Source organism: Rhinoraja longicauda, chromosome 9, assembly GCF_053455715.1.
Source record: "Rhinoraja longicauda isolate Sanriku21f chromosome 9, sRhiLon1.1, whole genome shotgun sequence".
Lineage (NCBI taxonomy): Eukaryota > Metazoa > Chordata > Chondrichthyes > Rajiformes > Arhynchobatidae > Rhinoraja > Rhinoraja longicauda.
The window spans coordinates 16,169,017-16,196,370 of record NC_135961.1 but is presented as its reverse complement, the minus strand read 5'-3'; the positions used below and the strand labels follow the sequence as shown (position 1 = coordinate 16,196,370).

The window sequence follows — 27,354 nt, the reverse complement described above, 5'->3', positions numbered from 1 at the left end:
GGGCCGAAAAGGCCTGTTTCCGCGCTGTATATATATGATATATATGATATGTTGAAATCTCCCATAACCACTGTAGCATTACCTTTGCAACATGTCAATTTTAACTCTTGATTCAACTTGCACCCTACATCCAGGCTACTGTTTGGGAGCCTGTAGATAACTCCCATTAGGTCTTTTTACCCATACAATTCCTCAGTTCTGTCCATACTGATTCTACATCTCCTGATTCTATGTCACCCTTTGCAAGGGACTGAATATCATTCTTTACCAACAGAGCTACCCTACCCCCTCTGCCCACCTGTTTGTCTTTTTGATAGGTTGTACACCCCTGAATATTCAGCTCCCAGCCCTGGTCCTCTTGCAGCCATGTCTCTGTACAACATCATACTTTCCAATATCTAACTGAGCCTCAAGCTCATCCACTTTATTTTTTTATACTTTGCGCATTCAAATACAACACTTTAACTTCGGTATTATTGCAGATCTGCCAGAACGAATTCGAACTGAGAAACCGAATCACAATCTTATAAATAATAGAATCCCGAGAATTTTAAATGTAACATTGTATCTGCTTATGCCCACCAAATGTACGTTGAATAATCTTGAGCAGAAGTCTAGCTAGTTCCTCGGTCATTATTCAAACCTAAATAATGGAAACACTAAAATGCATAACCACAAACTAATTTACATTCTTATCTGAAATCACAGCATGAAACTATTTAAAATTACTAGATGAAATCTCCATTACAATGGTAGATTGTGGAAGTATTCATCCAGTATTTACGCAAATGTAAATTTCTAGCCTTATATTGCCCATTGAACACTGGTTAATATTTTGAAATAATTTTTTTTTTAATGCTCATCACCTCTAAGAAAACAGAAATAAAATCATCTTTACAGGGCAAAGGATCGGGGAGCTGAATTCTGTCGTTTTGGGAGGACCCAACAAACTATTTTTATTGTGGTTACCACATGAATGCAAAATTATTTTCCATCAAAGACACATCAATGAAGATATTTTTCAAAACTATAAACATAAACAGTGCAGTAAAACTCAAAAGGTCAAAATAGGGAACAGAAATAAGGTATCTGACACCTCAAACCTTTTCCATCATTCAGTTAGATCATTACTAATGATTATGCTAACTCCATATACCCACCTTTGCTCAATGGCCATAATATATAATGATCTCGGTATTGAGAATTTCAACTCAAAATCCACAAACTTCTTGAGAACACCAGATTTCAAGCTCTGTGCATTTGTGTAGAGAGGAGGCTTTCTTGTTTTGCTTCTACAAATTGTAAGGTCTAGTTTTAAAGTTATGCCCTCTAGTTTTGGATCCCCTCACCCAGAAATAATAGGGTTCCTTCCTCTCCCCCTGCCCCCATAATTTCTAAAATGAAATTCCTTTATCATTTTAAACACCTTTTATTGAAACAATCCTCAATCTTTCATACTAAAGAGAATACAAGCTAAGTTTATCAAACTTGCTATCATAACTTAGCACAAAATAAAATTGCTTAAAAGATTGTTTCTTTTGAAGCCAGTGGACTTTTTATGGGCAATCCAAAGCAAAATAGAGTACAAACTGGAAATCTGAATTGAAAACACAAAATGCTAGAAATATTCAGCTAGTCAGGCATGATCTGTGGAGAAAGAAACTGTCAATATTTCAGATAGATGACCTTTCACTGGACCTTTAAAAAAGTATTTTGTTATGTTCACCTGATCTGCTGAATATGTCCAGTATTTTCTATCTGTACACCTTTGCCTGAGATTTTGTGCCCATATGTCTAAATGGAACTTTTAAAATATGCAAAACAGTAGCAATAATAGTTTTTATTCATGACTTTACACTTCATAAATATGATGTCAAGAGTATTCCATTTGATCATTTGCTGAATTTACTATAAAACCTTTTGGTCACAAAATCGATAACTTGCCTCAAAGAAGTCTGCATCAACTTTGGAGATGGAGATTATTTTTTAAATATTTTGTTTCTAACATAACTTAAATCAGAATCTTTACAAAATACTTTATGCTTTAGTTCCGTTTGCATACTTCTACCTGGTAGAAAGCTATTGTTTGATTACTTTTAACAGTTACATCCTGTCATTCAATGATTTGTTGATTTGACTTGTTGCTACTGGCAACCTCTAATTCTAGTGTTCTAGTAATTCTAGTGGATGCGCAGGAAAGGAAAAATTGTGGACAGCTCTCACTTGAAAACTAGAGCACATCCAAGGAAATCCATGTTTTGTTTTAAACATGCAGGTGCATTGTTAACTCATTAACAGCATGAGTTAAGTATTGGTTTGCAGCTGTTTCATCCTGGTTAGACAACAACATGGTAATCTGTTTATCATGCTAAATGATGAAGAAAACTTGAGTTCCCACATTCATGCATATATTTGGAAAAGTAAATCATAAATGTACTGGTTATAGTAATGGAAAATCTGTGAATGTGTTTAATAACATTCAGTTATTTTATTTTTTGGTGCAGGTACAATCCGAAGGCCATGAGAATTTTTTAGATGGTGTTTTCACAAACACTGCAGATCTGCCAGAACTAATTGGAACTGAGAAACTGAATCACAACCTTATCAATAATAGTACAACTACCAGATTACCTAGAGGAAGAGAGAATGACTCTTTCAGCAGCAACTTGAAAAGGGCTGGGCAGTATGTTAAGCCAAGTCCTCGAAATTCAGACCATATGTGCATTAAAGGCAGTTCAGAAGACACATTTTTAACCCAAGGAAAGACGGTGTCAATGTGCAAACTACCATCTGAGACACATCAATCCTCATATATAGCTTGCACCACTTCAACTCTACCCCGTGCAAGTCATGTTATTTCTACAGCAGAAGGTTCAAGTCGAAGAACAAGCATCCATGAATTTATGTCGAGAGACAGTAGAGCACCTGTGTCGATAGATCCTTCTCCAGGGAAAGTGGTAACAAGCACTCGGACATTACCCAGTGAGTACCAAGTAAATCATTTCCACCAAACTCATTTTGCTCACCATGTTGCTTACCATATTCAATCAGTGTCTAATTTGCAGAAATCACAATTAATCCAGCTTTATGGCGATGGTCAGTCATTAGAGTTTGACTTAAATCCAGTCAATACCAATAAGATTTTTTCTGCTTCAAATAATGTGATAGACCAAATCACTTCAAATTCCGCCTTACCCCCTGGCCTAGATATTGTATCTGGATCCATAATTCCTGAATCTGACCCAATTGGAATGGCTTCTTTTACAAATGTTCAGCTTTCTTCATCCATCAATCCAATCGGTATGATGCCTCAGAAACCCAAAGCACGCCCAACTGATATTGCTTTGGTGTCACCAATTAAAATAGTACAACCTCCAGAGGAAAATAAAAATGTTATCCTTTCAAAATCCACTGATGAGTTGTTTAAATTAGAGAATCAGGAGAGTAGTGGATTAAGTTCCCTTCTTATCAGTGATACATCCCCCTCTGGTGAAGAAGGTATGAATATTTCTGTTTCCCCTTCTGTAATGTCAGAAGATAAACAAACTGTATGGTATGAATATGGATGTATTTAACTGACATCATAAAGAGACTGTCAAACAGTTGGAAGATTTAAAAATAGGGTGTAATAAAATTTAAAACATGGGCAGTGAGCTATCGGGTAAAACGGTGTCATCTACTCTGTAAGATTAGTAGGAACTGGAATACAGAAATCAAATTAGTCCATTTTATCATCAATGTATTTATCTCCTCTAAAGTTGATAAATTAGACATTAAATTATGGACAACATTATTTAATAGTGTGTTGCAACCATAGCACTTTTATTCGCAATTTAATATAAATTTTGAACAGTTTGGATTTGTTCCTTTTCAATCAGAATCTACTTTAAAAGTATCACATTTTTTGAAGAAAATTCATGAACAGAAGTTCAGCATATAGTAATGCTCACAACTGGTGTTAAGCATATTTTTAATTTCTCAGAAGTATAAAAGATTGAAAGTTCAAAGTTAAATGCATTTTGATAAAGAAGATATTTTGTGAATAGAGAAAATGTTTTAATGTTACTGGCTCTACAGTCCTCAGATGTTTCTCTACACCACATATTTTGCATAACAATATTTTGGATTTTTCGTATAAAAATATGGTTATGTGAAAGTATATTTGATGGTTTGAGAAATCAAAATACACACATGTTGCATACCACATGATAGGCATTCATGAATCTCATCGTGATGTGTTATTAATTTCAACTCTGCTGCCATTGGGCAGCGCGGAGAGAAACGTGGATGTTTTTTAACAAGAATGTAATAATTGGAGGTGGAGAGGAGAGACTGGTTTGGTTGGTAAATCATTAAAAAACCCATAAGTAAAAAAAGAAGAGAATTAAATAAAAAGTAAAATGGCCAACAATGAAACTTCTTCATATAGATTTGCACCAAATTCATTCTGGGAAAGAAAACTGCAAGATTTAACAGAACAGCAGTTTAAGCTTGAAAAATGTTAAATGCCAGTAAATAGGCACATTCCATGAATAAAAGTATTTAGGTTTTAAATTTAATATTCTATCAACACTTTTAAATATTAGTGTTGACTTTCTTTTCTGATTATGGAAATGAAAACTTCTTGAATTTAAAAATAACTTTGACAGCATTGTTGGCTTTATTGTAAAGAAATGTTTCACACTTGCTAACTTTTTCAATAATTGATATTCTCTTGCATGATGTCTCAATTTTACAAATCCAGCATTTTGCAGGCATAGTTTTTTGTTGTACGTGTAATTTGGATGTTATTGGGCACATAAGAATACACAAAGAGAAGCAGGAGTAGGTTATTCAACTCTTCAAGCCTGATACGTCTCATCCATTTGCCCACTTGCTCAATCCCCACATCCTCTTGTTATTTAAAAAAGTATCTATTGATTATACTGAACAAGTGAACATTCATTGACATCTGAAATAAAGAATTTCAAAGATCCAGATATTTCTCTTAATGTTATACTAAGTGACTATAAACCAGATCATTTCATGTTATGAGAGAACCTAGTAACAGAAGATTATTAATTTGCTCTGCATCTGAACTTTCAGATTTCTGCTTTGGGATAGTCAGAAAACGTGATGTAATTGGTTGGAATAACTTTTATCCAAACTGATGACATGAAAAGCTTTTTGATACAGGTCTGCTGAAATGAGATGCGTGTTTGTAAAATTGCTAGTGTAAGATTGCTTTGTGTAATCTCACAACTTGCCTCTAATTATGACCAGAAGGTCTGATTAGGAGAAGGAAATAGAGTAAACTGCATTTTACTTTTATGTTTCATTACTTTGTTCTTGATGCTGATTCGGATATCCAGAAAGATCAAACCTAGCTCACCATCATGAGGTTTGGCAAACGCACCTTCTAAAAATAAAAAAAAACTCCAAAAATAATCTCTTTGTAATGGATCACAACCAATTATTAGCCAATTTACCTTGGTTTACTTTGGTTTTGCTGTTTGATTTTTATTTCTGAATATAGATTTTTTTAAAAGACACAACGTGCTGGAGTAACTCAGTGGATCATGCAGCATCTCTGGAGAACATGGATAGGTGACTTTTTGGGGCGGGGACCCTTCTTCAGACTGATTAAGGGGGAATAGAAAGCTGGAAGCGAATAGGGGGAGGGCAAAGTCTGGCAGGTAATACGTTGATACAGGGAGGAAGATTTTTTGATAAGCAGATGGTTGTACAATGGCCAGAGATGAAAAAACAACTGAGACAAAAGATCATGGGATTGTGAAGCTAGAGGAAGGAATGTAGGTGGAAGGGGAGGTGAGAAATCAGCGTGAGTCCAGGTGGGGGGGGGGTTATGTGAGAAATAAAAGAGTGGGGGAGGGTTATGTAGGTAAGTGTTGGATGTGGAGGCTGGAATGGTTAAAGGTGAGGACCACCTTTGTATGGAGTGGGTGTGAGAACAGAACTACTGGACACAGAGGAAATGCAGGTGAGGGATTCATCAATGATAGCAGGGGGAAAACCACATTTACTAAAAAACTAGGACATCTCGGATATCCTGGAATGGAAGGCCTCATCTTTGGAGTAGATGCGTTAGAGACGGAGAAATTGAGGGTAAGAGATAGTATCTTTGCAAAAGACAGGGTGGGAGGAATTGTAATCCAGATTACAGAGGCAGTCGGTAGATTTGTAGTAAACATCAGTTGCTAGTCTATCCCATGTAATAGAGACAAGGGGAGAAAGGTGTCAGAAATAGTCCAAGTGAATTTGAGGGCCAGGTGGAAGTTGTTGGCAAAGTTAATGATATCAACAAGTTCTGCATGGGTGCAGGAGGCTGCCCCAATGCAGTCATCGATGTAGCTAAGAAAGAGTTGGGGGATGGTGCCAGTGTACGTTTGGAATAGGGACTACTTCACCTAACCGGCAAAAAGGCAGGCATAGATGGGGTCCATATAATTCCCCATGGTTACACCTTTAACTCGAAGATAGTGAAAGGAGTCCAAGGAGAAGTTATTGAGGGTAAGGACAAATTCCTCCAGGCGGGGAATTAGTAGAGGGAAATTGATCGGGTCTCTTTAAGAAAGAACCGGAGTGCGTTGAGACCTTGCTAGTGGGTGATTGAGGTGTAAAGGGACTGGATATCCACGGTAAAGAATAGGCAATGTGGGCCTGTAAACTGAAAGTTATTGAAAAGTTGAAGGGGATGTGATATGACTTGGATGTAAGTTGGAAAGGACAGGCAGGGTGGTTTTGGGGAGGGGGGGAGGAGAGATGATGGGTTTTGTAGAGCAGGAGCAGGCAGAAACAATGGGTCTGCCAGGGCAGTCCTGTTTGGTAAGGAGATAGAAGCGGGCAGTGCAGGGCTGGGGAACGATAAGGTTGGAGGCTGTGGAGGGAAATTGGCCAGAGGTAATGAGTTTGGGAACAGTCTAGGTGATGATGGCCTGGTGTTCATCTATTGGGTCATGTTCAAGGGGCAGGTATGAGGAAGTGTAATAGGCAAGCTGTTTTAAATAAATGTGATAATGTAAATGAAGTAGCTTTTAAGACAATAACATAGGATATAAAACATATGGCATTAACTGATGTTTACTAGGTTTACTGAAAAATATATACTGTGCACAGTAGGTTAAAATTCAATATGGCAATAACCTATTAAATGTGGAGAAATAAGAGTCAATAACACTCCTGCTAATCTCTTAACTGATGCATTAAAATCAGCAGTTAAATGTATTGTGTATATTATTTTCAAACAATGGACAATAATAAATTAAATTTCATCATTAATGTTACGCTGTAATTACTAAAAGCCTGAAAAGCCATCATGATCATCATCTGCCTATTTAACCCGTCAGTGAATTCCAGGTATTGCACCTATTTGAGGGCTTCCTATTGTTGATCTGTACTGGTTATAAAAGATCATTTCTTTTACCTCTTTTTAGTTTCAGTAAACATGATACTAAAAGTGTACCAGTGCAGAAAAAAGAGATTTACATTGAAGGCTATGTATAACCTATGTATTTGCAATGTTGATTTAATAAAAGATTTAGCTTGCTGGTGTATGTGAATGAAGGTATAATGTCATGCATGTTCCCCCCGTATCGCTTCCCCCACCCCACCCCCGTGGCTGATTCATCTGTGCTGTGCATTTTTTCTGTATGTAATTTGGTAACTGACTATTTTAACCTTGCATCAAAATGTGTCGTCTCAATCAGCAGTTACACATGTGTAAATATTTTCATTGTTTTTGCATGAGTTTGTAATTATAATTAATGAAGATTAGCCATTAATATTTAAACTAGTTGCTTCATTTTTGCGTATAGTCCTGACTCATGACTGTATTCCCCTTCGTTGTTATGCGTTTTGGCTTTCCACTCAATGTCAACAGCAAGTGCAATATTTTTGCAGGGTGGGTTGGTTTATCTGGCATTTACACTGCACATGCAACTGTCACAAGGAATTAGATGTTGCATCATGAATTTTTTCCCTCAAACCTCTATCAGGATTTTTAAGAGATTATAATTTGAATGTTGACCTCCAAATTAGTGGCTAAGGTTCTATTGAATTATTGAGCATAGATCATGTTTGGTAATGTTTTTTGTTTTGGCAATATTTTTGGAAATAGTACATGGTGCTTTTTATACCATTACTGAGGACACAGTTTTAAGTGCAAGATAATTAAAGATCTTGAGTGTGTTACAAATACTATGTTGGTCTATTATTACAAGGTATAGCTGGTGTTTTTGAGGAACTGAGCTTGAGAAAAGTAGTGGACTCCATTAGTTTGCACTTTAAAACAAAATTGCATTTTAATTTTCAAATTTAGCCATAGTAATGATCTGTTTCAACCAATTATAAACAAACGTATTTAATTCAATCCCTTTGGTTGCTGCTTGTATTGTTTCACATTATTTAATTTGGAATTTTAACTACATGTGTCCTTTGTGTTTGGTAAATAACAAAACACTACTAATTTGGAATTTCAGACAAAAGAGCATGCTTTGAATAAAGTCTTATTTTTTTAATGGACAATTTGATGTCTAGTTTAAACATGTTTCCTTGGAAATGTGTTAAAAAACATGAACATAATTATGAAATTCTGACTCCTTTAATGTACAGTCCATTAATTTTGGAATGCCTTTACAATCAGGCAATGTTTCATAGTGAATTTATATACCAGAACCATTGCCATTTTACTTGGGACTGATAAAATTATAATTTAAATCGAGCTTGATTTTGAATCGGGATCTAGACTTGACATTGGACAGCGGAATGAGTTTCCCTTCTGGTCTGTTTGAGACCTAATGTATGTTTCCCACTGCTGTTAGCAAACTGCTTCACTGGTTAATTTACTGTAAAATACTGTTTACATTTAAAAAATCACATGTTGTAAGATATTTGACGGGTAACTGATCAATGTGAATTGCTTTGATTATTTTCTGCAGATATGGGATCTGTGCAAGAACTCAGAAGTGCACAAGGCAAAACTGGGGAGCAACAGAGCTCCTAGGTGTAAATGCCCATCATCTGGTGATGTGGGATGTAGTGGTGAGTTTCCTGCCCAGAGTGTGAATGGGAGGATTACCAGTTTACAAGCTAACATCACTGTAGTGCTCTTTATTGCAGATGCATTCTGCTGTGGCTGGCTTAATAGATCTAAAAATACGCATGCTTATTCTATTAAATTGGCTTTTTATAAACTCTTATTGAGCGAAGCAATATTAATTCATTTTTCATTCTGCATGGCTGGGCAGGGAACTACAGGTATTACTTAATACAAATAAATATTTAAGCAACGTTTATATTTCATCTATGCAAAACCTTACTGCTTATGATAACAGCTCATTAAATCCAATCTTTCATGATATATCTTTAACATTTTTAAGTTATGGTTATTTTTTAAATTATATTGAAAATGTTCAATAAATCCTTTAAGTATTATAAAAGAAAATATTTTCTTCTGAATTACACTTGATTTTAACTGTTGGGAAGTCCGTGTCCCTAAATCTATTTCATTCTTGGCATCTTTCAAAGCTCTGTGTTCATGTCAACCTATGAACAATTATTTTGCGTAATGATTGTGTTGCTATTGTGTAGATTCAAGTTTCCTTATCAGTGTTGATCTTGCAAGGCATGCAAAACATCTTTTTAAAATATATATGACATCAAGTATAAATTTAAATCAAATAGCATTTATAAATGCAATTACCCTTTATAAATAAAATCATTTGCAAGAAATGCCAAGAGATTTATGACTTTCTTCTCACCTGTCATCCCTTCCCACTGATAAGAGCTGTGCAAATCAATTGGGTTCCTGCAGCTTGCACAATATGTTTGTTCCCTTTCTCCATCATTTTTACTTACTTGTATTATATCATGGAAATTCTATCCTGAGGAGCTGGAATGCAAATTAAATAGCAAATTCATTTTAATGTTGGGCATCAGTAAAATCCCGCACGTTCCAACCCAACAGCAAACATTGGTTACTGCAAGTTTCCTGATCATTTGAGGCCCGGGTAAGTGACTTTTACTTTTGGTATTAATCTTTAAGATCACTTGTAGAGCCACGATAGTTTTTGCCCCCACAAGAATATATTGGGCTTCCTTTTACAGGTTTCCTTCAGCCATTCATGAACTAGCCAGTTCTCCCACTATCCCGTCCCCAACCCCTTGCACTACTTTTGACTTTGGTGTGCCATGTGCATTAAGATGGAAGACAGTATCTGACGATAAGAATGAGGCCCAGAAGTTAGAAGTTGGACAGTTTGTTGGCCTCTTCAACACTCCCGCTTTGATTTCTGCCCAAAGATAAAGTTTACCCTGTAATGTCACCTATCTATTAAATGTCAACTTTCTCAGGCAATAGCATGTAGCAAGAAATGTTTAAGCATTATCACAGAGTATTTACCCTTTGCTAATCATTTTTTCATCTGCTGGTAACTTTTTTCATGCATGATCACATATATACAGTTAACATAATTTCTTGTTTTTAATCCATTATCTAAAGTCTTTATAAATTTTTTCATCTTCTTTCCTCTGACCTGCAAAACAGAAAGAAAAGTGTCCTTCAAACTCACATTTTGAAAGCTTTCATTCTGAAGCACCAAGACTCTGCATAAAGAAATTTTACTAAAGCATTACATGATGACTCTTACTCAAGGACCTCCCTTTGTTTGACCTGTAATAAGACATTTACTATTGACTCAGGGAGCATAATTGGACTCCGATTTTGTAACAAAAGTATTTCAGTAAAAGTAACACTTTTTGTGACATTTCATAGATTTTTCACTGGAAGACATTTAAACCTTATGAAATTGAATGCGATTAAAGTTTCATGAACAATATTTCAAAGTTCATTTAGCTTTTAACTACAAGTCACATCATTTTGTTTCAGTTTTAATTTAACATTCAAGCTTTAAAATATTCTGTGTCAGTTTAAGAATTTACAAGGCTGCCATTATATCGTAAGGCCGTACATACTGAACCTGCATAAATCAGATATGCAAATAAATTAGTTTATGATATTTTGCACTGACTATTTTTCAGTTATATACCATCATCAATATGATGGCCCCATAATAGTTTATAGTTCCATGACATTTATTTGTGTCATGTAATGCAAACCTAACAATGTAATAGTCCTCTGACTGAATTTAAATGCTGTATGTTTACATTCTTATTGATACGTATGTGCAAATTTTGTCCTTTGTAACAGCAGTCCTTTTAAGTTAACAATAAGATCATATGGAAAATGAATGCATTTGCATCATGCCGAATTTCTGCTGATAGCACCTGGTACATTGCAGTTCTGTTTATAGGAAAGTGGCTGACCTTTTATTATTTTTCATAACTTTTTTTTATACTTTCTAAAGCTTTGGAAAATGTTATTCCACTAAATTTTGTGCACATTGCCAGAAAAATAACCATGTATAAATTGAATATTTACATGCTGGCTGAATTGTGAGCTGCACCGAGAAAATGTTTGCAAAGGTTGTAACGATTTAATATTTGTTATTTTAATTAGATTTTAATGAAAAAGTATCTGTTCATATATTTTGACCATTGTACTTTGTTGAATTAACAGTCAGGAGATGCTTTTTTGCATCCTGAAATCAGTTGACAGACCTCCACGCACTGATATTACTTTTTTCAAGTGTTTAGTGTTTTTAACGTTACTTTTGTACAAAATGTACACTGTGAGAGTATGTTGAAATGTCTATCTAGCAGATGATTTGAATTTAACAGTATTTATGTATGTCATCATTTTGTTTACGCTACTTAATTAAATTTCCATTTAAAGAATCCATTTATAGATAAAAATGTCAGTTTTTTAAAAATCCTTGTAGCATGCTTATGTAATAGATTAAAGGTACTGGGAGAGTGCCATTGCAGTTTTGATGTCCAGATTAAATTTTAATCTGAAAAAGCCTCTAAAGCATTCATAAATTGGGTTTATTTGTGTACAGTTTTGTAGAACAAATATTAAAAATACTTTCCTAATTCTTAAAACTGCGTTATCAAGTAATAGGAGTGATTGATGGTGTGTAGATTCAAATCACATTATGTCCATCATGCATATATAAGAATTAATGTTTTGGTATTGCAACTATTCAAGATACTAATAAATCTTTCCATCGTTTTAAATTACCAGCACATCATCGAGGCTTGAGTGCATGATTAACTTGTATGTGCCTTATTATGTTATATTTCAAAGCGCAACACATACAATTACATTTAAGCTTCATTGATTTATTTAGGTGAATTTAACAACCATTTTACACATATAAAAGATCCTAGATCTACCTTGAATGATATTTATTGAGGAAGACGTTTATGCCTAATTAATAGTTGGAAATGTTGATAATGATTGTAAGATGGATATCATTTTTATCTGTAGAACAGCACTTTGAAGAATGGTGTCTTCCCTCAGCACTTCTGTTACATATCAAGTTTCATTGTGGTCAGATCCTAGAGTGATATTTAAACTAGGATGAGAAATTACATCAGAAAATCAACTACAAACTTTTCTGTTGTGACTGACTGGCATCCAACAAGCTCAGTGATACAGTTTTAATGTAAGAATTGGCAAGTACTAAAGCAAATATTGTTATTTGCATTACAATGTACTTGATATGATTCACACAAATAATAAAACACTTATACAAGAACATAGGTCCAAGAGCAGAAGATACATTTTATTACTCTATTAACATATTTATATTCTGCCTAATTTAGATATCTAAATGTTTAGAGATGGTACTGCATTGGATTGACATTCTATGTAGGGTCAAATCAAACCAGAGAGCAACTGTTCTCTGTATGGAATCCCACAACACCTCACTGTTAACATCAACTTAAATCTAAACTCTGTTGTTGCTAATAAAATGATGAGTATCAGGTGGATCTGCTTCGTATCTCCTTTCTCTGTAAAACAATTTTAAAATAACTGGCCTTTCCTAATTATTGTAAATTGTGAAAAACTGAAAGAATAGACAACAAAGTTCAAGAGCTGTGTAAGAAGGAACTGCAGATGCTGGTTTACACCGAAGATAGACACAAAATGCTGGAGTAATCTCTGGATAGAAGGAATGGGTGATGTTTCGGGTCTTCAGGTTGAGAGTCAAGGGAGAGGGCGACACAGAAATATGGAAGGATAAGGTGTGAAAACGAGATATCAAAAGAGATGCAGCTCAAGGAAAATGTAGAATAGATCATTGTTAACAACATAAGGTGACAACAAAGCAAACAGTTTACATGTAATCGGGGACAGTCAGACTGGTCGGAGAAGGTTACTTGAAGTTAGAGAAGTCAATATTCATACCGCTGGGGTGTAAGCTGCCCAAGCGAAATATGAGGTGCTGTTCCTCCAATTTGCGCTGGGCCTCACTAACAATTGAAGAGACCCAGGACAGGAAGGAGACAGCAAGAGCGGAGCTGCGGGATATCGAGATATCCCGCAGCTCTGCTCTTACTCCCCCTCTCTCCAGTCGCTACTGGGACAGAGTCCCCCTAGTCTTTACCTTTCACCCCATCAGCCGTTGCATACAGCACATAATCCTCTGACATTTTTGCCACCTCCCAACAGAATCCCACTATTTGCCACATCTTCCAAACTCCACCCCATTCCGCAGAGACTGTTCCCTCCGCAACGCCCTGGTTAACTCGTCCATTCCCACCCAAACCACCCCCTCCCCAGGTACTTTCCCCTGCAACTGCAGGAGATGCAACACCTGTCCCTATACCTCCTCCCTCGACTCCGTCCAAGGACTCCAACACTCTTTTCAAGTGAGGCAGAGGTTCACTTGCACCTCCTCCAACCTCATCTACTGTATTCGCTGTTCCAGGTGTAGACTCCTATATATATATATGTATTGGCAAAACCAAGTCAGGTTTGGCAATCGTTTCGCTGAACATCTCCGCTCAGTCCTCCTAAACCTACCTGATCTGCCGGTTGCTAAGCACTTTAACTCCCTCTCCCATTCCCGCACTAACCTTTCTGTCCTGGGCCTCCTACATTGTCAGTGAGGCCCAGCTAAATTGGAGGAACAGCACCTCATATTTCACTTGGGCAGCTTACACCCCAACGGCATGAATATTGACTTCTCTAACTTCAAGTAACACTTTCTTTCCCTCTCTTTCCATCCCTCCCCCTTCCCAGTTCTCCGACCAGTCTGACTGTCCCCGATTACATTATATCTCTGTTTGCTTTGTTGTCACTTTCTCCTAGCTGACAATGATCTATTCTACATTTTCCTTAAGTTGCATCGCTTTTGATGTCTCGTTTTCACACCTTGCCCTTCCTGATTTCTGTCTCCTCCCCTGATTTTCAGTCTGAAGAAGGATCTCGATCCGAAACGTCACCCATTCCGTCTATCCGGAGATGCAGCCTGTCCCGCTGAGTTACTCCAGCATTTTGATTCAAAGTTCAAGAGCTACCAGGATGATTATTTTTGAGGTCAGTAGTTATGATTTTGTGAAAACATCCAGGCAGTTCGAAGTGATTATCCAACAGAATCACTGATAAATTTTGTTGTAGGTGGGCTAGCTGAAATATTTTTAATTTATAATACATCTACAGTACCATGTTCAATTTAAAGCAACTTGCTGCTCAAGGTGATGTGCAGAATTTTGTCTCAACAGTGGGCTAGCAATTTATAGGTTTCCATGTACCTTTGAGCTTTAACTAGCTAATTATCTCGATCAATGTTCCAATTTATGTGGCATTTTGAAGTTTTATACAAATAAAAACATCCAGAAACCCATTACCAACCATTGAGAGAAACCAGTAACCATCTTTATGTGGTATCAATGATTTACTCTGTCGTTCATTCATTAATTTATTCAGGTGCAAAATTCAGTGTTGTGGTTTACATCTTTTGAGAGATTAGATACTGTTGCTGTTCCAAAGTATCATATGATTTTTGCATGCATATTTGTCACATGAGTCATGTTCTTTGCTAAATTGGTACGGTGTTAAAATGCATGCGGTAAACAATTACTGAAAGTATGCAGATTGTGACATCACACTAATTTGGCATGAAGATTGCCATTTTGAAGATCAATGATTCATCGAGCATCACTTGACGTCACACAGCTAAAGGACATTCTGCATCACAGAAAATATCTTCATTAGGGGTTTTTAAAAGAGGTTGTCAACTGCTTTTAAATTATTTTCCTGTTCATTTCTACAAGTAATTGGTATGATTGTTCAAGCATTGATGCTTTCCAGTTTTTAAAGTTTCTCACGTTTACAGGATATGATGTGGCAGATGATGAAAGACTTTCAATCAACATCAAAGTTTCTGCATAAATCAGTTGCTACCAAAAATTGATATATTAATAAGCATTCCACTTGAAGTTCTGCATTACCATGAGATTGTTCAATGAAAATGAGAATGAATGGGCGAACAGTAGAACAGGAAACATTTCTTGCACTTGAAACTGGTGAGGTAGTGTGATAATGTCTGTACTTAACCCAGTCTTCATTTAAATTTGCCAGCAGCTGCGACTATAACTAACTTAAACCATATTTTCCATAACTCTCAAGGTGATAACAACCAGGAATTTTCATATATTGGTAGCCTGCCTTACAAAATGAAGCTGGTAATACTTGTCTTCTTCAAAGGGATACCTCTTGCAGGAGGGCTTGTTAGGGATTGCAGACTTCCCATTGGTATGCAATGTCATTGACATTATCCACAAATTCCTGGAAGACACAACATGTAATTCCTGTCACAATACAATTGTTAGGAACTTGATTTTCTCAACATCAGCTGGTGTGTGATCATTGGCAGTGGATCAGCTATGTCTGTAGTACCCGTTTGTGGCACTTGAGCCATCAATTCAAACCAGATGCGTGACTGCCAATATGGCTGAAAACTAGCTTAACCCGTAAGTATCTACACAAATAATAGGCAACTCAGTACTGGAGAATTGTAGTCTGCCACATGCTTGCCATTACACGAGCACAGGCCATGTCGTATTACTCTGAAAGAGAAGTTTTTAGAAAAAAGGAACTGGATAGCTCAACAGCCAGTATAGAGGCCAGCTTCTCGTCTATCAAATTAGCTCCCAAGCTCCATAGCTCCGGATACACTGCTCTGCTATGCAACGATTGTTAGGCATGCTGGTATTCTCCTGCTTGAAAGGTAAGTCTAAACAATAATGTCCATCAGTCATCCTTGTCGAATGATTCGTAATATCCATGAACTTTACCTCTTCGCTCGACATTTCTTCCTTTTCCTTGCTGGATTCTTCATTGAAGTCATGATTATATTGTTTGACCAGAAGTTCCTCCAGATTAACAATGGATATTCGATTAATAACTGCTGCAGGAGAGCCCTTTCCATCGCTGTTGTCGTGGTCCTCTCTCAGTGGACCACAAACAACCCATCCCAACAAGGTTTTCATGGCAAATGGTCCATCCTCTCTGCTGTTGACCACTTCCCAAGGTTCCAATACTTTGAAAGTATTGGTTCCAATGAGTAAGTCGATACCAGAGTCTATTTCAGTTATCTTGACATTCTTCAAATAAGACCATTGCTCCAGGTCTTTCTGTCTAGGAATATTTGACCATGAGACAGGAATGGTCTTACTGGTAAGCACATCTGGTAGTTGAACAAAATTATTGCTGTCCAGACCAGATATTTCCAAACCTGAAATAACACAACTGGTTATAGACTTCTCTTGATTCATGGTATGCAGGAGAATCCTTTTCTTTTGTCCTGAGATCTTCAGCCTTCTTACCAGGTTTTTGGTGCAGAAGGTAACCGAACTTCCATCATCCAAGAAAGCGTACATTTGCAACACCGTGCTCCTATTGTAGCTCTTCACTTGCACTGGTATGATCGAGAAGATGCTAGCTTCTTCACCGGCCCCGATATGTCCACACATCAGAGAAAGAGGAGTGGCGTCACTCTGGCTTGCCTTTTCCTTGGCTGGCTGCCTGGGTTTCCTTTCTTTGTCTTTCTGTTCAATATGAAGTATCTCAGGATGCTCTCCTTTGCATACAGCACAAGTCAAACGATTCTTGCAGTTTCTGCTCATATGTCCTTTCAAACATCCAAAACAAATTCTCTTCTCCTTTATAAAATTTCTTCTCTCCTTTAGTTCCTTTTTTTGATCTGCCGACAATTCTCCAGTGTGTGACCCCTCCTGTTGCAGAACAGACAAGGATCCTGCTGCTTGCCGATAGGTGAGTCAGCTTTCTCTCCTTTAGTTGTCAGATTCCCTCGGGCCTGTTCTTCCATGGGTCCGGCAGCCATAGAAAAACTGCTCCTGGTCATCGTCGGCTTTTCTCTTGACTTACCGAAGGTAGGGCCCTTAGCAGCTGCTGATATTTTAGCCTCATCAATGTTCCCATGAAGTGGTTCGCCAATATCTTCACTATGAAGTCATCCAATTCGGGAAACACAGGCGAATGGTCCTCGGTTCTTTCGATTTCATATGCCCGATCTCTTCACCACTTGTAAGGCAGCTTTCGAAGGATGGTCATCATATTAGAGTGAATGTTCACTTCATCCATGTATTTAAGCTGCTGCATCGCATTGCAACAAACTTTAAGGAATAATGAGAATGCTTGTAATGCCTTTATATCATCTGGCTTGATGGTTGGCCAGGCCAACGCCCTGTATATATAAGCAGTGGCAATCTTCTGCTCATGGCCAAAATGCTCTTTAAGCAGTCTTCTTGCCTCTTGATAGCTCTGGATGGAAGGTAAATGTTGACAGCTGCGAACTAATTCTCTGGCTGGTCCTTTCGTATATTGTTCCAGAAAATGATAACGATCACTTTCATCATCAGTCTTCCTGTCTACTCTCTCGAATGCTTTGATAAAAAGTTGATTTTGCAAGGGATTTTGTTTAGCCAGACGTTCGGTGATTTGATTTTGCTTCGGTCTCCATCATGACGTTCCGGGAATTTAGTGCGAGCATGCCCCTGCTCATCCCTCAGTTCATGAAACCCTGCCATCCATCCTTGAAGGGGATGTTGGGTAAAGTGTGCCGTATCACTAACTTTAACAAATGGTCTCCAGGTTGTTTGCTTCGGTCTTACAACCTGTAGGCCCCGTTCATGCCAGGGTTCAGTCACGGATGGTTCCCGTCCAACTGGCAATTGGCTTTGGGCAGCCCCTTGTCCTGGATAAAAACTCATCCTACCAGATACTATCGAGCTGCTTCTTGATCTTGGAGCGCCAAGTACACTGAGTTCTGTCTTGGCTGCTGCCATTTTGGACTCCAGTTCCAAGCGTTCCTTCTCCCTTTTCAATTGATCACTCGTCCTCTTGTAATCTAATTGTTTTCTCTTCCGTTCTTCTACTTCCTTCCTCCGTTCTTCCTCCGGGCCTTCAAGCTCCTCAATCTCGTGCTTCTGTGCCATGAACGCAACTTGCCCTGCAAGAACAGCCAGTTCCAACTCAGCCTCCTTACAAACAGAACGCGTCAAAGATGCATGAGATTTGATGCTCAACTTAGAGTTTGAATATTTGAAGCACTATCTCCACCCTGGCATAAGGCGCCCTCAACATTGGAGGGTCTGGCCTCATGACCTACTCGGTTTAGCCACTCGACAACATCTTGTTTAAATCCATCGAGAGTTTCTCGCTCCTGCCACATCCAATTCTCTTGCTTATCGAATTCTTCTGGTGCTAATTGTAGCAGTTTCAATGTTTCATAGAGGTCACAGATTTCGTCCTTGAGGTGGTTAAGATGATTCAGATTGAACCGCACCTCTGGCTCCTTTGCTGATTTTATTAGCTCTGATGTTTTCCATGGTCTTCCCAGCCATTTTATATTTACGTCTCTTCTGCTTTTCATTGCTTTCTTAAGCCATGTTTTTGCTCTTTTGCGTAAGTTTAATAGCCCTTTTTTGTACTTTAGGCCATGTTCCGCTATCGCCACCTTGTGACCGAACATCAGATTTAATCTGACATTCTGAGCTTCTTGACGAAAACCAGATGTCCTTTTGGTCTTTTATCTGGCTTAGGAATTTCAAACAAGACTTGTTAACCAGGGACTCCCAAGGTCGTTGCTATGCTGTTCGCAATCCAAGCCCTCGAAAATTCGAAAACCGCTTTTGTTGTCACTTTCTGCAGAAAAACCCAATTTAAAGCAGACAACGATTTCTTCACTGTTTTTGCCAACGTCTCTTTGCCACCAAGTGCTAATTCCCTTCAAATAACTCTAAGAGACAGATACAACGCTTCAGCTTCCACGAACTACTTGTTCAATTCAGCGGTTGAAAGATTTTGGCAAAAAATCTCCCCGTGACTCAGATCAAGTGAAACGATAAGCTAATGATGCAAGCAATCACAATAACAGACGTCCACGACGTTTGAATGAGTTAGTCGTCTTTATTTGAGTCGCAATATAACATATTGGCATATCTCTTGTCATCGACTGGTTATTGATTCCCTTATTCCATATCCTACCTCGGTCTATGCAATCAATACGAACCACCAGATCTATTGTCGGTGGAGATCTTTACTAATCTTGTCAGTAATATCTACAACCGATTAAAATCTTGGCTGCTGAATGCTTTTGGCTGACCCTCTGTCAGCACCTTCTCGACTCCAAGTCGCGAACACGTCCAACACGCGAATATGCCCATTCTCTCCAGTTCCGCCCAGCCCATACGTAAGCATAGCAACCCTTTAGTATCCAAACTACAGCTGGATACAAGATAATAATAATAATATGCAAAAATGACTAATAAACGCAAAATGGCTCCTACAGCCAGTTCTCAGCGTAAACAAAAGAAACTGGATCAGAAAAAAAAACTGCAGGAGAAACTCAGCATGTCTGACGACATATGTGGAGGGATTGGACAAAACATTTTGGGTCAGGACATTTCTTTACACCGATTGTACGAGGAGGAAGAAAGCTGGAAAAGAGAGGTGGCAAGTGACTGGTGATGGGAAGAGGCACAATGATTGGCAGATGGGTGGGGTAAGTGACAAAGCAAGAGGTGCAAAGGAGAAAAGATAACAATCTTCACTCCAGAAAACCCATGTTACTTCATTGATCTTGATAACCTGCTGGAACAGAGTTTGTTGGTCGTTGTCTACAACCTCGTTAAGGCAGCTCCTGCGACGGTGCTGGTGCCAAACTGTAACAGCTTTGCTGTTCCTTTGGATCGATCAGCGACGTGGAGAGGGGGGATGTGCTGCATGGGCAACAGCCGGTCCTTCATATGACATCGCCCAGGCTTGCATCCGACCACACATCGAAGCTGCTCTAGCCGAGGTTTGGAGCAAGCAGCCAACAACCAGGATGCATCACCCATGGTCAGCCATGACCGAGGAGGGCCTTAGAGTGAGTCACAGAGTTGGCATATTCTCCAATGTCAGTGTAGGTGGCATATGTGGCTGCTTCCCTGAATATGTCCCAATCTGTGGTTTGAAAGCAGTCTTGTAGTGGTGCTTTAGTAGTTCCTGCTGGCCATACTCTGATCTGTCCATGTGTTGCTTCTGTCCTTTAAGTAGTGGTTTGTATGAGGGGGTGAGCATGATGGTGATGTGGTCTGAGTATCCGAGGTGGGGGAAGGGGGTAGCCTTATATGCTTCCTGAAAGTTTGAGTAGTAATCCAGGTCTAGGTTGTGTGTGTCCCCCCCCCCCCCCCCCCCTCTGGTTGCAAAGTTGATGTATTGGTGGAATTTGGGTAATACAGTTTTTAGATTGGCATGGTTTAAATCCCCAGCAATCACAAAGAGCCCATCAGGGTGAGTCGTCTGTAGATCGTTGATAGCTCCCACTGTGCCTCCTTGGGAGGGATATAAATAGCCACAACAATGTCTGTGAACTCCCTCGACAGGTAGAATGGCCAGCATTTAACCATCAAGAACTCCACCAATTCTACAACACGTTTTCTGCGTTAGATCTTCTTGTTTTGTTCACTGATATTGTGGGCCCATTTGGAAGTTTAATTCATTAATATCTGTTTAAATAAAGAAGTAAATAATAATTTGTTTCTAATATGTTCGAATCACTCCTGTTTAGAATTCGCAACCACGATTTTAATTGTAGTACATTATTACATCAGTTGGGACAATTATTAGACCTTTGAATGCAATAGTAATTTTCACGTTACTACCTACAAATGGTTCAAAATGAACCGCAAAGTGCTCCTCAAAAGTCCATCTTCCTGCAAAAACCACACTCGATCACGAGAAAAAATGCCGGTGTTTCTGTGGTTCAAACTAACATGCGAAGAGCTTTATTTCCTGGAGGTGCTCGCGTTTTGATAGCTATAATCCCAGCTGGTTCCGGACCCACGGGCTCAGCTGGTTGCGCCAAAGGTTCGCTGATCACACCATGCTGCTTTAGGACTGAAGCAGGTTCTCGTCTCGAAACATTACCCATTCCTTCTCTCCAGAGATGCTGCCTGTCCCGCTGAGTTACTCCAGCGTATTGTGTCTGTCTTCTGTGTATTTTTAAACCAGCGAATGCAGTTCCTTCCAACACTACTTATTTTAGGTATGCCATGACATTTCTTAGAAATAATTCTAATAACATCAGAGCATACATGAAGGTACACCTATATAGTATCACTATATCATGTGTAATCTATCTATCTATCTATCTATCTATATAATACTAAAACTCAGATCTTGTGTTATATATATATATATGCGCGTAACAGCGGTTTCTCTGATTTCGTCAAAACGGTGAACCGTAGCGCCACGATTTTTGCACCGCCTTAATCACCACGCGGTTATCTGCTGCAAAATTGTTTTTTATTTAATTCGGTCGCATGTTTTTTAAGTTACAGAGGTTTTAAAGCGCTCCCCCCCCCCCCCCTAAATTATAGGGGGCGCTGCGGTGCAGATTTAGTTTTCAGCTTGTGGCTTGTGACGGCTACATTTGTTTCGAAAAGTTTCCAGAAAAGGATTTAGTTTTCAGCTTGTGCCGGCTACATTGTTTCGAAAAGTTTCCAGAAAAGCACTGATTGTTTTGTTATTGCAAGTCAAGTCAAGTCAAGTCAAGTCAAGTCAATTATATTTGTATAGCACATTTAAAAACAACCCATGTTGACCAAAGTGCTGCACATCTGATTAGGAAAAAAAAAAAAAAGGTTATAGTGCTCACTTGACATACACAGATCAGGAGGACGGGCCCAACGGGCACACTTGGAGAGTAAGAGTGGGGCTGGGGGAGGAGAGAATGGGGGGTGTGGGGACGGGCCCAACGGGCCCGCTTTGAACGGGCACACTTGTTCTAGTATAATACTAAAACTCAGATCTTGTGTTATATATATATATATGCGCGTAACAGCGGTTTCTCTGATTTCGTCAAAACGGTGAACCGTAGCGCCACGGTTTTTGCACCGCCTTAATCACCACGCGGTTATCTGCTGCAAAATTGTTTTTTATTTAATTCGGTCGCATGTTTTTTAAGTTACAGAGGTTTTAAAGCGCTCCCCCCCCCCCCCCTAAATTATAGGGGGCGCTGCGGTGCAGATTTAGTTTTCAGCTTGTGGCATGTGACGGCTACATTTGTTTCGAAAAGTTTCCAGAAAAGGATTTAGTTTTCAGCTTGTGACGGCTACATTGTTTCGAAAAGCTAAATTGTTATTGCAAGTCAAGTCAAGTCAAGTCAAGTCAATTATCTTTGTATAGCACATTTAAAAACAACCCATGTTGACCAAAGTGCTGCACATCTGATTAGGAAAAAAAAAAAAAAAGGTTATAGTGGTCACTTGACATACACAGATCAGGAGGACGGGCCCAACGGGCACACTTGGAGAGTAAGAGTGGGGCTGGGGGAGGAGAGAATGGGGGGTGTGGGGACGGGCCCAACGGGCCCGCTTTGAATGGGCACACTTGTTCTAGTATACTATTAAAACTCAGATCTTGTGTATATTTTTTTTTTGGGTTTGACCTGGTATGCGCGTAACAACGGTTTCTCTGATTTCGTCAAAACGGTGAACCGTAGCGCCACGATTTTTGCACCACCTTAATCACCACGCGGTTATCTGCTGGAAAATTATTTTTTATTTAATTCGGTCGCATGTTTTTTAAGTTACAGAGGTTTTAAAGCGCTCCCCCCCCCCCCCCCTAATTTATAGAGGGCGCTGTGGTGCGGATTTATTGAAGGTCTTCAGCTTGTGATGTCACAATGCCCCTGTGAGATGGGTGCAACATTGTTGCGAAAAGCGTGTGACGTCACAATGGACAAGCAGCTGCTATTGGGTGTCTACTCTTTACAAATTTACATTTTTTTATGAGAAGCACTTGGTCAAGTCAAGTCAATTTTATTTGTATAGCACATTTAAAAACAACCCACGTTGACCAAAGTGCTGTACATCTGATTAGGTACTAAGGAAAAAAATGAAACATACAGTGGCACGCAAACAGTTCACAGCACCTCCTCAATGAGCCTCAAACGCGAGGGAGTAGAAATAGGTTTTGAGCCTGGACTTAAAGGAGTGGATGGAGGGGGCAGTTCTGATGGGGAGAGGGATGCTGTTCCACAGTATAGGAGCTGCAACCGCAAAAGCTCGGTCACCCCTGAGCTTAAGACCGGAAGCTTAGTGACCGGAAATTTTGTGAAAAGACACTGAGAGTGTATCTGGGGGAGAGAGATCGTTGCGGAGGGGGCTTGGTGGTGGGGGGAAAGAGGGGTACTGGGAAAAGGGGAGGTCCCCCTTCCCCCCTCAACCCCTTCCTCCCCCCTCCTTCCCACCTCCACCCCCACTCCCTCCTAAAACTCCTCCTCCCTCCCCAACTCCCTCCACCCTCCCTCACCCCTCCCCCCTAACTCCCCCCCCGTCCCCTCCATCCCTCCCTCCCCCTCTCCCTTCCCCCTCCCCTCCCCCCTCCCTCCCCCCTCCCTCCCCCTCCCCCCCTACCCCTCTCCCTCCCCATCCCCCCTCCCCTCCCCCCTCCCTCACCCTCCACACCTCCCTCCTCCCTCCCTCCCCTTACCCCCCCCCCCCAATCCCCTACCGGTTACAATGGAAACCCTACGAAGACGGGCCCAACGGGGAAAGAGGGGTACTGGGAAAAGGGGAGGTCCCCCTCCCCCATCCCCTCCCCTCCTCACTCCCCCCTCCCTCCCCCTCCTCCCTCCCCCCTACCCCCCTCCCTCCCCCCTTCCCTCCACCCCTCCCCCCCTCCCTCCCTTCCCTGCCTCCCCTCCTCCCGGTTACAATGGAAACCCTACAAGGACGGGCCCAACGGGGAAAGAGGGGTACTGGGAAAAGGGGAGGTCGCCCTCCCTCCCCCCCTTCCCCCTCCCCTCCCCCCTCCCTCCCCCTCCTCCCTCCACACCTCCCTCCTCCCTCCCTCCCCCTTCCCTCCCTCCCCTCCTCCCGGATACAATGGAAACCCGACGAGGACGGGCCCAACGGGGAAAGAGGGGTAATGGGAAAAGTGGAGGTCCCGCTCCCTCCCCTGCCCCCCTCCCCTCCCCGGCTCCCTCCCCCCTACCCCTCTCCCTCCCCCCTTCCCCCCTCCCCTCCCCCCCTCCCTCCCCCCTCCCCTCCACCTCCCCCTCCCCCCTACCCCTCTCCCTCCCCCCCTTCCCCCTCCCCTCCCCCCTCCCACCCCCTCCCCTCCTCCCTCCATACCTCCCTCCTCCCTCCCTCCCCCTTCCCTCCCTCCCCTCCTCCTGGTTACAATGGAAACCCTACGAGGACGGGCCCAACGGGGAAAGAGTGGTACTGGGAAAAGGGGAGGTCCCCCTCCCTCCCCCCTTCCCCCATCCCATCCCCCCTCCCTCCCCTCTCCCTCCCCCCTCCCCCCCTCCCCCCCCTTCCCCCCCTCCCCTTCCCCCCCTCCCTCCCCTCCTCCCTCCACACCTCCTTCCTCCCTCCCTCCCCTTCCCTCCCTCCCATCCTCCCAATGCTTGTGTGAGATGGGTGCTACATTGTTTCGAAAAGCACCACTAACAGATCGCAGTGAGAAGCACTATGTGACCGCGAATGTTTCAAAACAAGCACTTAAAAAGCACTTATCTTTTTTTTACGTCTTTTTTTTAAATTGCAAGTCACTTAACATACACAGATCAGCATTGGGCCCCTATGCTCGTGGGCCACCGGGGCAAGTGTTTCGAAAAAAGCACTGAGAGTGTGTCTGGGGGAGAGAGAGAATGGGGGGGGGTCTGAGAATGGGGACTGGGGAGGGGGACAACAGGGGTCGTTGTGGAGGGGGCTTGGTGGTGGAGGAAAGAGGGGTACTGGGAAAAGGGGAGGTCCCCCTTCACCCCTCAACCCCTTCCTCCCCCTCCTTCCCATCTCCATCCCCACACCCCCCCTCCTCCCCCTCCCTCCCCCATCCCTCTCCACCTCCCTCAACCCTCCCCCCTAACTCCCCCCCTCCCTCCATCCCTCCCTCCCCCACTCCCACCCCCCTCCCTCCACCCTTCCATCCCTCTCCCCCTCCCCCCTCCTTCCACCCTTCCTCCCCCCCTCCCGGTTACAATGGAAACCCTACGGGGACGGGCCCAACGGGGAAAGAGGGGTACTGGGAAAAGGGGAGGTCCCCCTCCCTCCCCCCCTTCCCCCCTCCACTCCACCCTCCCCTCCCCCCTCCCCTCCTCCCTCCACACCTCCCTCCTCCCTCCCTCCCTCTTCCCTCCCTCCCATCCTCCCGGTTACAATGGAAACCCTACGAGGACGGGCCCAACGGGCACACTTGTGCTAGTATACTATTAAAACTCACTTCTTGTGTATATTTTTTTGGGGGGTTTGACCTGGTATGCGCGTAACAACGGTTTCTCTGATTTCGTCAAAACGGTCAACCGTAGCGCCACGATTTTCCCCCTTCCCCCCTCAACCCCTTCCTCCCCACTCCTTCCCACCTCCATCCCCACTCCCTCCCCCCCTCCTCCCCAACTAACTCCCCATCCCTCCCCACCTCCCTCACCCCTCGGGGAAGGGCCCAACGGGGAAAGAGGGGTATTGGGAAAAGGGGAGGTCCCCCTCCCTCCCCCCTTCCCCCTCCCTCCCCCATACCCCCTCCCTCCCCTCCCCCCTCCCCTCCCCCTCTCTCCCCCTCCCCTCCCCTCCCCCCTCCACACCTCCACACCTCCCTCCTCCCTTCCCTCCCCCCCACTCCCCTCCCGGTTACAATGGAAACCCTACGAGGACGGGCCCAACGGGGAAAGAGCGGTACTGGGAAAAGGGGAGGTCCCCCTCCCTCCCCCTTCCCCTCCCCCTCCCTCCCCCCCTACCCTGCTCCCTCCCCTCTCCCCCCTTCCCCTCCCCTTCCCCTCCCCCTCCCCCTCCCCTCCTCCCTCCACTCCTCCCTCCAGATCAGCATGGGGCCTCTATGCTCGTGGGCCACCGGAGCAAGTGTTGCGAAACAGCACTTGGAGTGTGTCTGGGGGAGAGAGAGAATGGGGGGGGTCTGAGAATGGGGACTGGGGAGGGGGACAACAGGGGTCGTTGCGGAGGTGGCTTGGTGGTGGGGGAAAGAGGGGTACTGGGAAAAGGGTAGGTCCCCCTTCACCCCTCAACCCCTTCCTCCCCCCTCCTTCCCACCTCCATCCCCACTCCCTCCCCCCCTCCTCCCCCTCCCTCCCCAACTCCCTCCCCACCTCCCTCAACCCTCCCCACCTAACTCCCCCCCTCCCTCCTTCCCTCCATTCCTCCCTCCCTCCCCCAATCCCTCCCCCCTCCCTCCACACTTCCATCCCTCACCCCCTCCGCCCTCCTTCCACCCTCCCTCCCCCCTCCCTCCTTCCCTCCCTCCCCCAATCCCTCCCCCCTCCCTCCACCCTTCCATCCCTCTCCCCCTCCCCCTCCCCACTCCTTCCACCCTCCCTCCCCCCTCCCGGTTACAATGGAAACCCTACGGGGACGGGCCCAACGGGGAAAGAGGGGTACTGGGAAAAGGGGAGGTCCTCCTCCCTCCCCCTTCCACCCTCCCTCCCTCCCCCTCCCCCCCCCTACCCTCCTCCCTCCCCTCTCCCTCTCCCCTCCCCCCCTTCACTCCCCCCTCCCCTCCCCCCTCCCCCTCCCCTCCTCCCTCCACACCTCCCTCCTCCCTCCCTCCCCCTTCCCTCCCTCCCCTCCTCCCGGTTAAAATGGAAACCCTACGAGGACGGGCCCAACGGGGAAAGAGGGTACTGGGAAAAGGGGAGGTCCCCCTCCCTCACCCTTCCCCCCTCCCCTCCCTCCCTCCCCCCCTTCCCCCCTACCTCCCCCTCCCCTCCTCCCTCCACACCTCCCTCCTCCCTCCCTCCCACTTCCCTCCTCCCTCCCTCCCCCTTCCCTCCCTCCCCTCCCCTCCCCTCCTCCCGGTTACAATGGAAACCCTACGAGGACGGGCCCAACGGGGAAAGAGGGGTACTGGGAAAAGGGGAGGTCCCCCTCCCTCCCCCCTTCACCCCTCCCCCCTTCCCCCCCCTCCCCTCTCCCTCC

The 27,354-nt window shown here is 42.6% G+C and overlaps 1 protein-coding gene and 1 long non-coding RNA gene across 17 annotated transcripts in view; one reads left to right on the top strand and one right to left on the bottom strand.

Moving 5' to 3' along the window:
- The window catches only part of LOC144596502 (girdin-like), a 129,685-nt gene extending 120,646 nt beyond the window's left edge, over nt 1-9,039 (top strand). For 9 of the 16 annotated variants that reach the window (XM_078404866.1, XM_078404861.1, XM_078404859.1 and 6 more), the window contains 2 exons: nt 2,505-2,982; nt 8,937-9,039. In XM_078404866.1, the coding sequence (XP_078260992.1) occupies nt 2,505-2,982; nt 8,937-9,001 (543 nt within the window). In that variant the 3' untranslated portion in view covers nt 9,002-9,039. Of the gene's footprint in view, nt 1-2,504; nt 3,883-8,936 lie in introns of those variants that run through there. The other 7 variants (XM_078404860.1, XM_078404862.1, XM_078404863.1 and 4 more) reach the window with 3 other exon arrangements.
- LOC144596503 (uncharacterized) overlaps nt 7,745-27,354 on the bottom strand; it is a 28,225-nt gene continuing 8,615 nt past the window's right edge. The window contains exons 2-3 of the long non-coding RNA XR_013547620.1: nt 15,583-15,697; nt 7,745-10,532 (exon numbers count right to left, since the gene is read on the bottom strand). This is a non-coding gene — a long non-coding RNA (uncharacterized LOC144596503). The remainder of the gene's footprint in view (nt 10,533-15,582; nt 15,698-27,354) is intronic.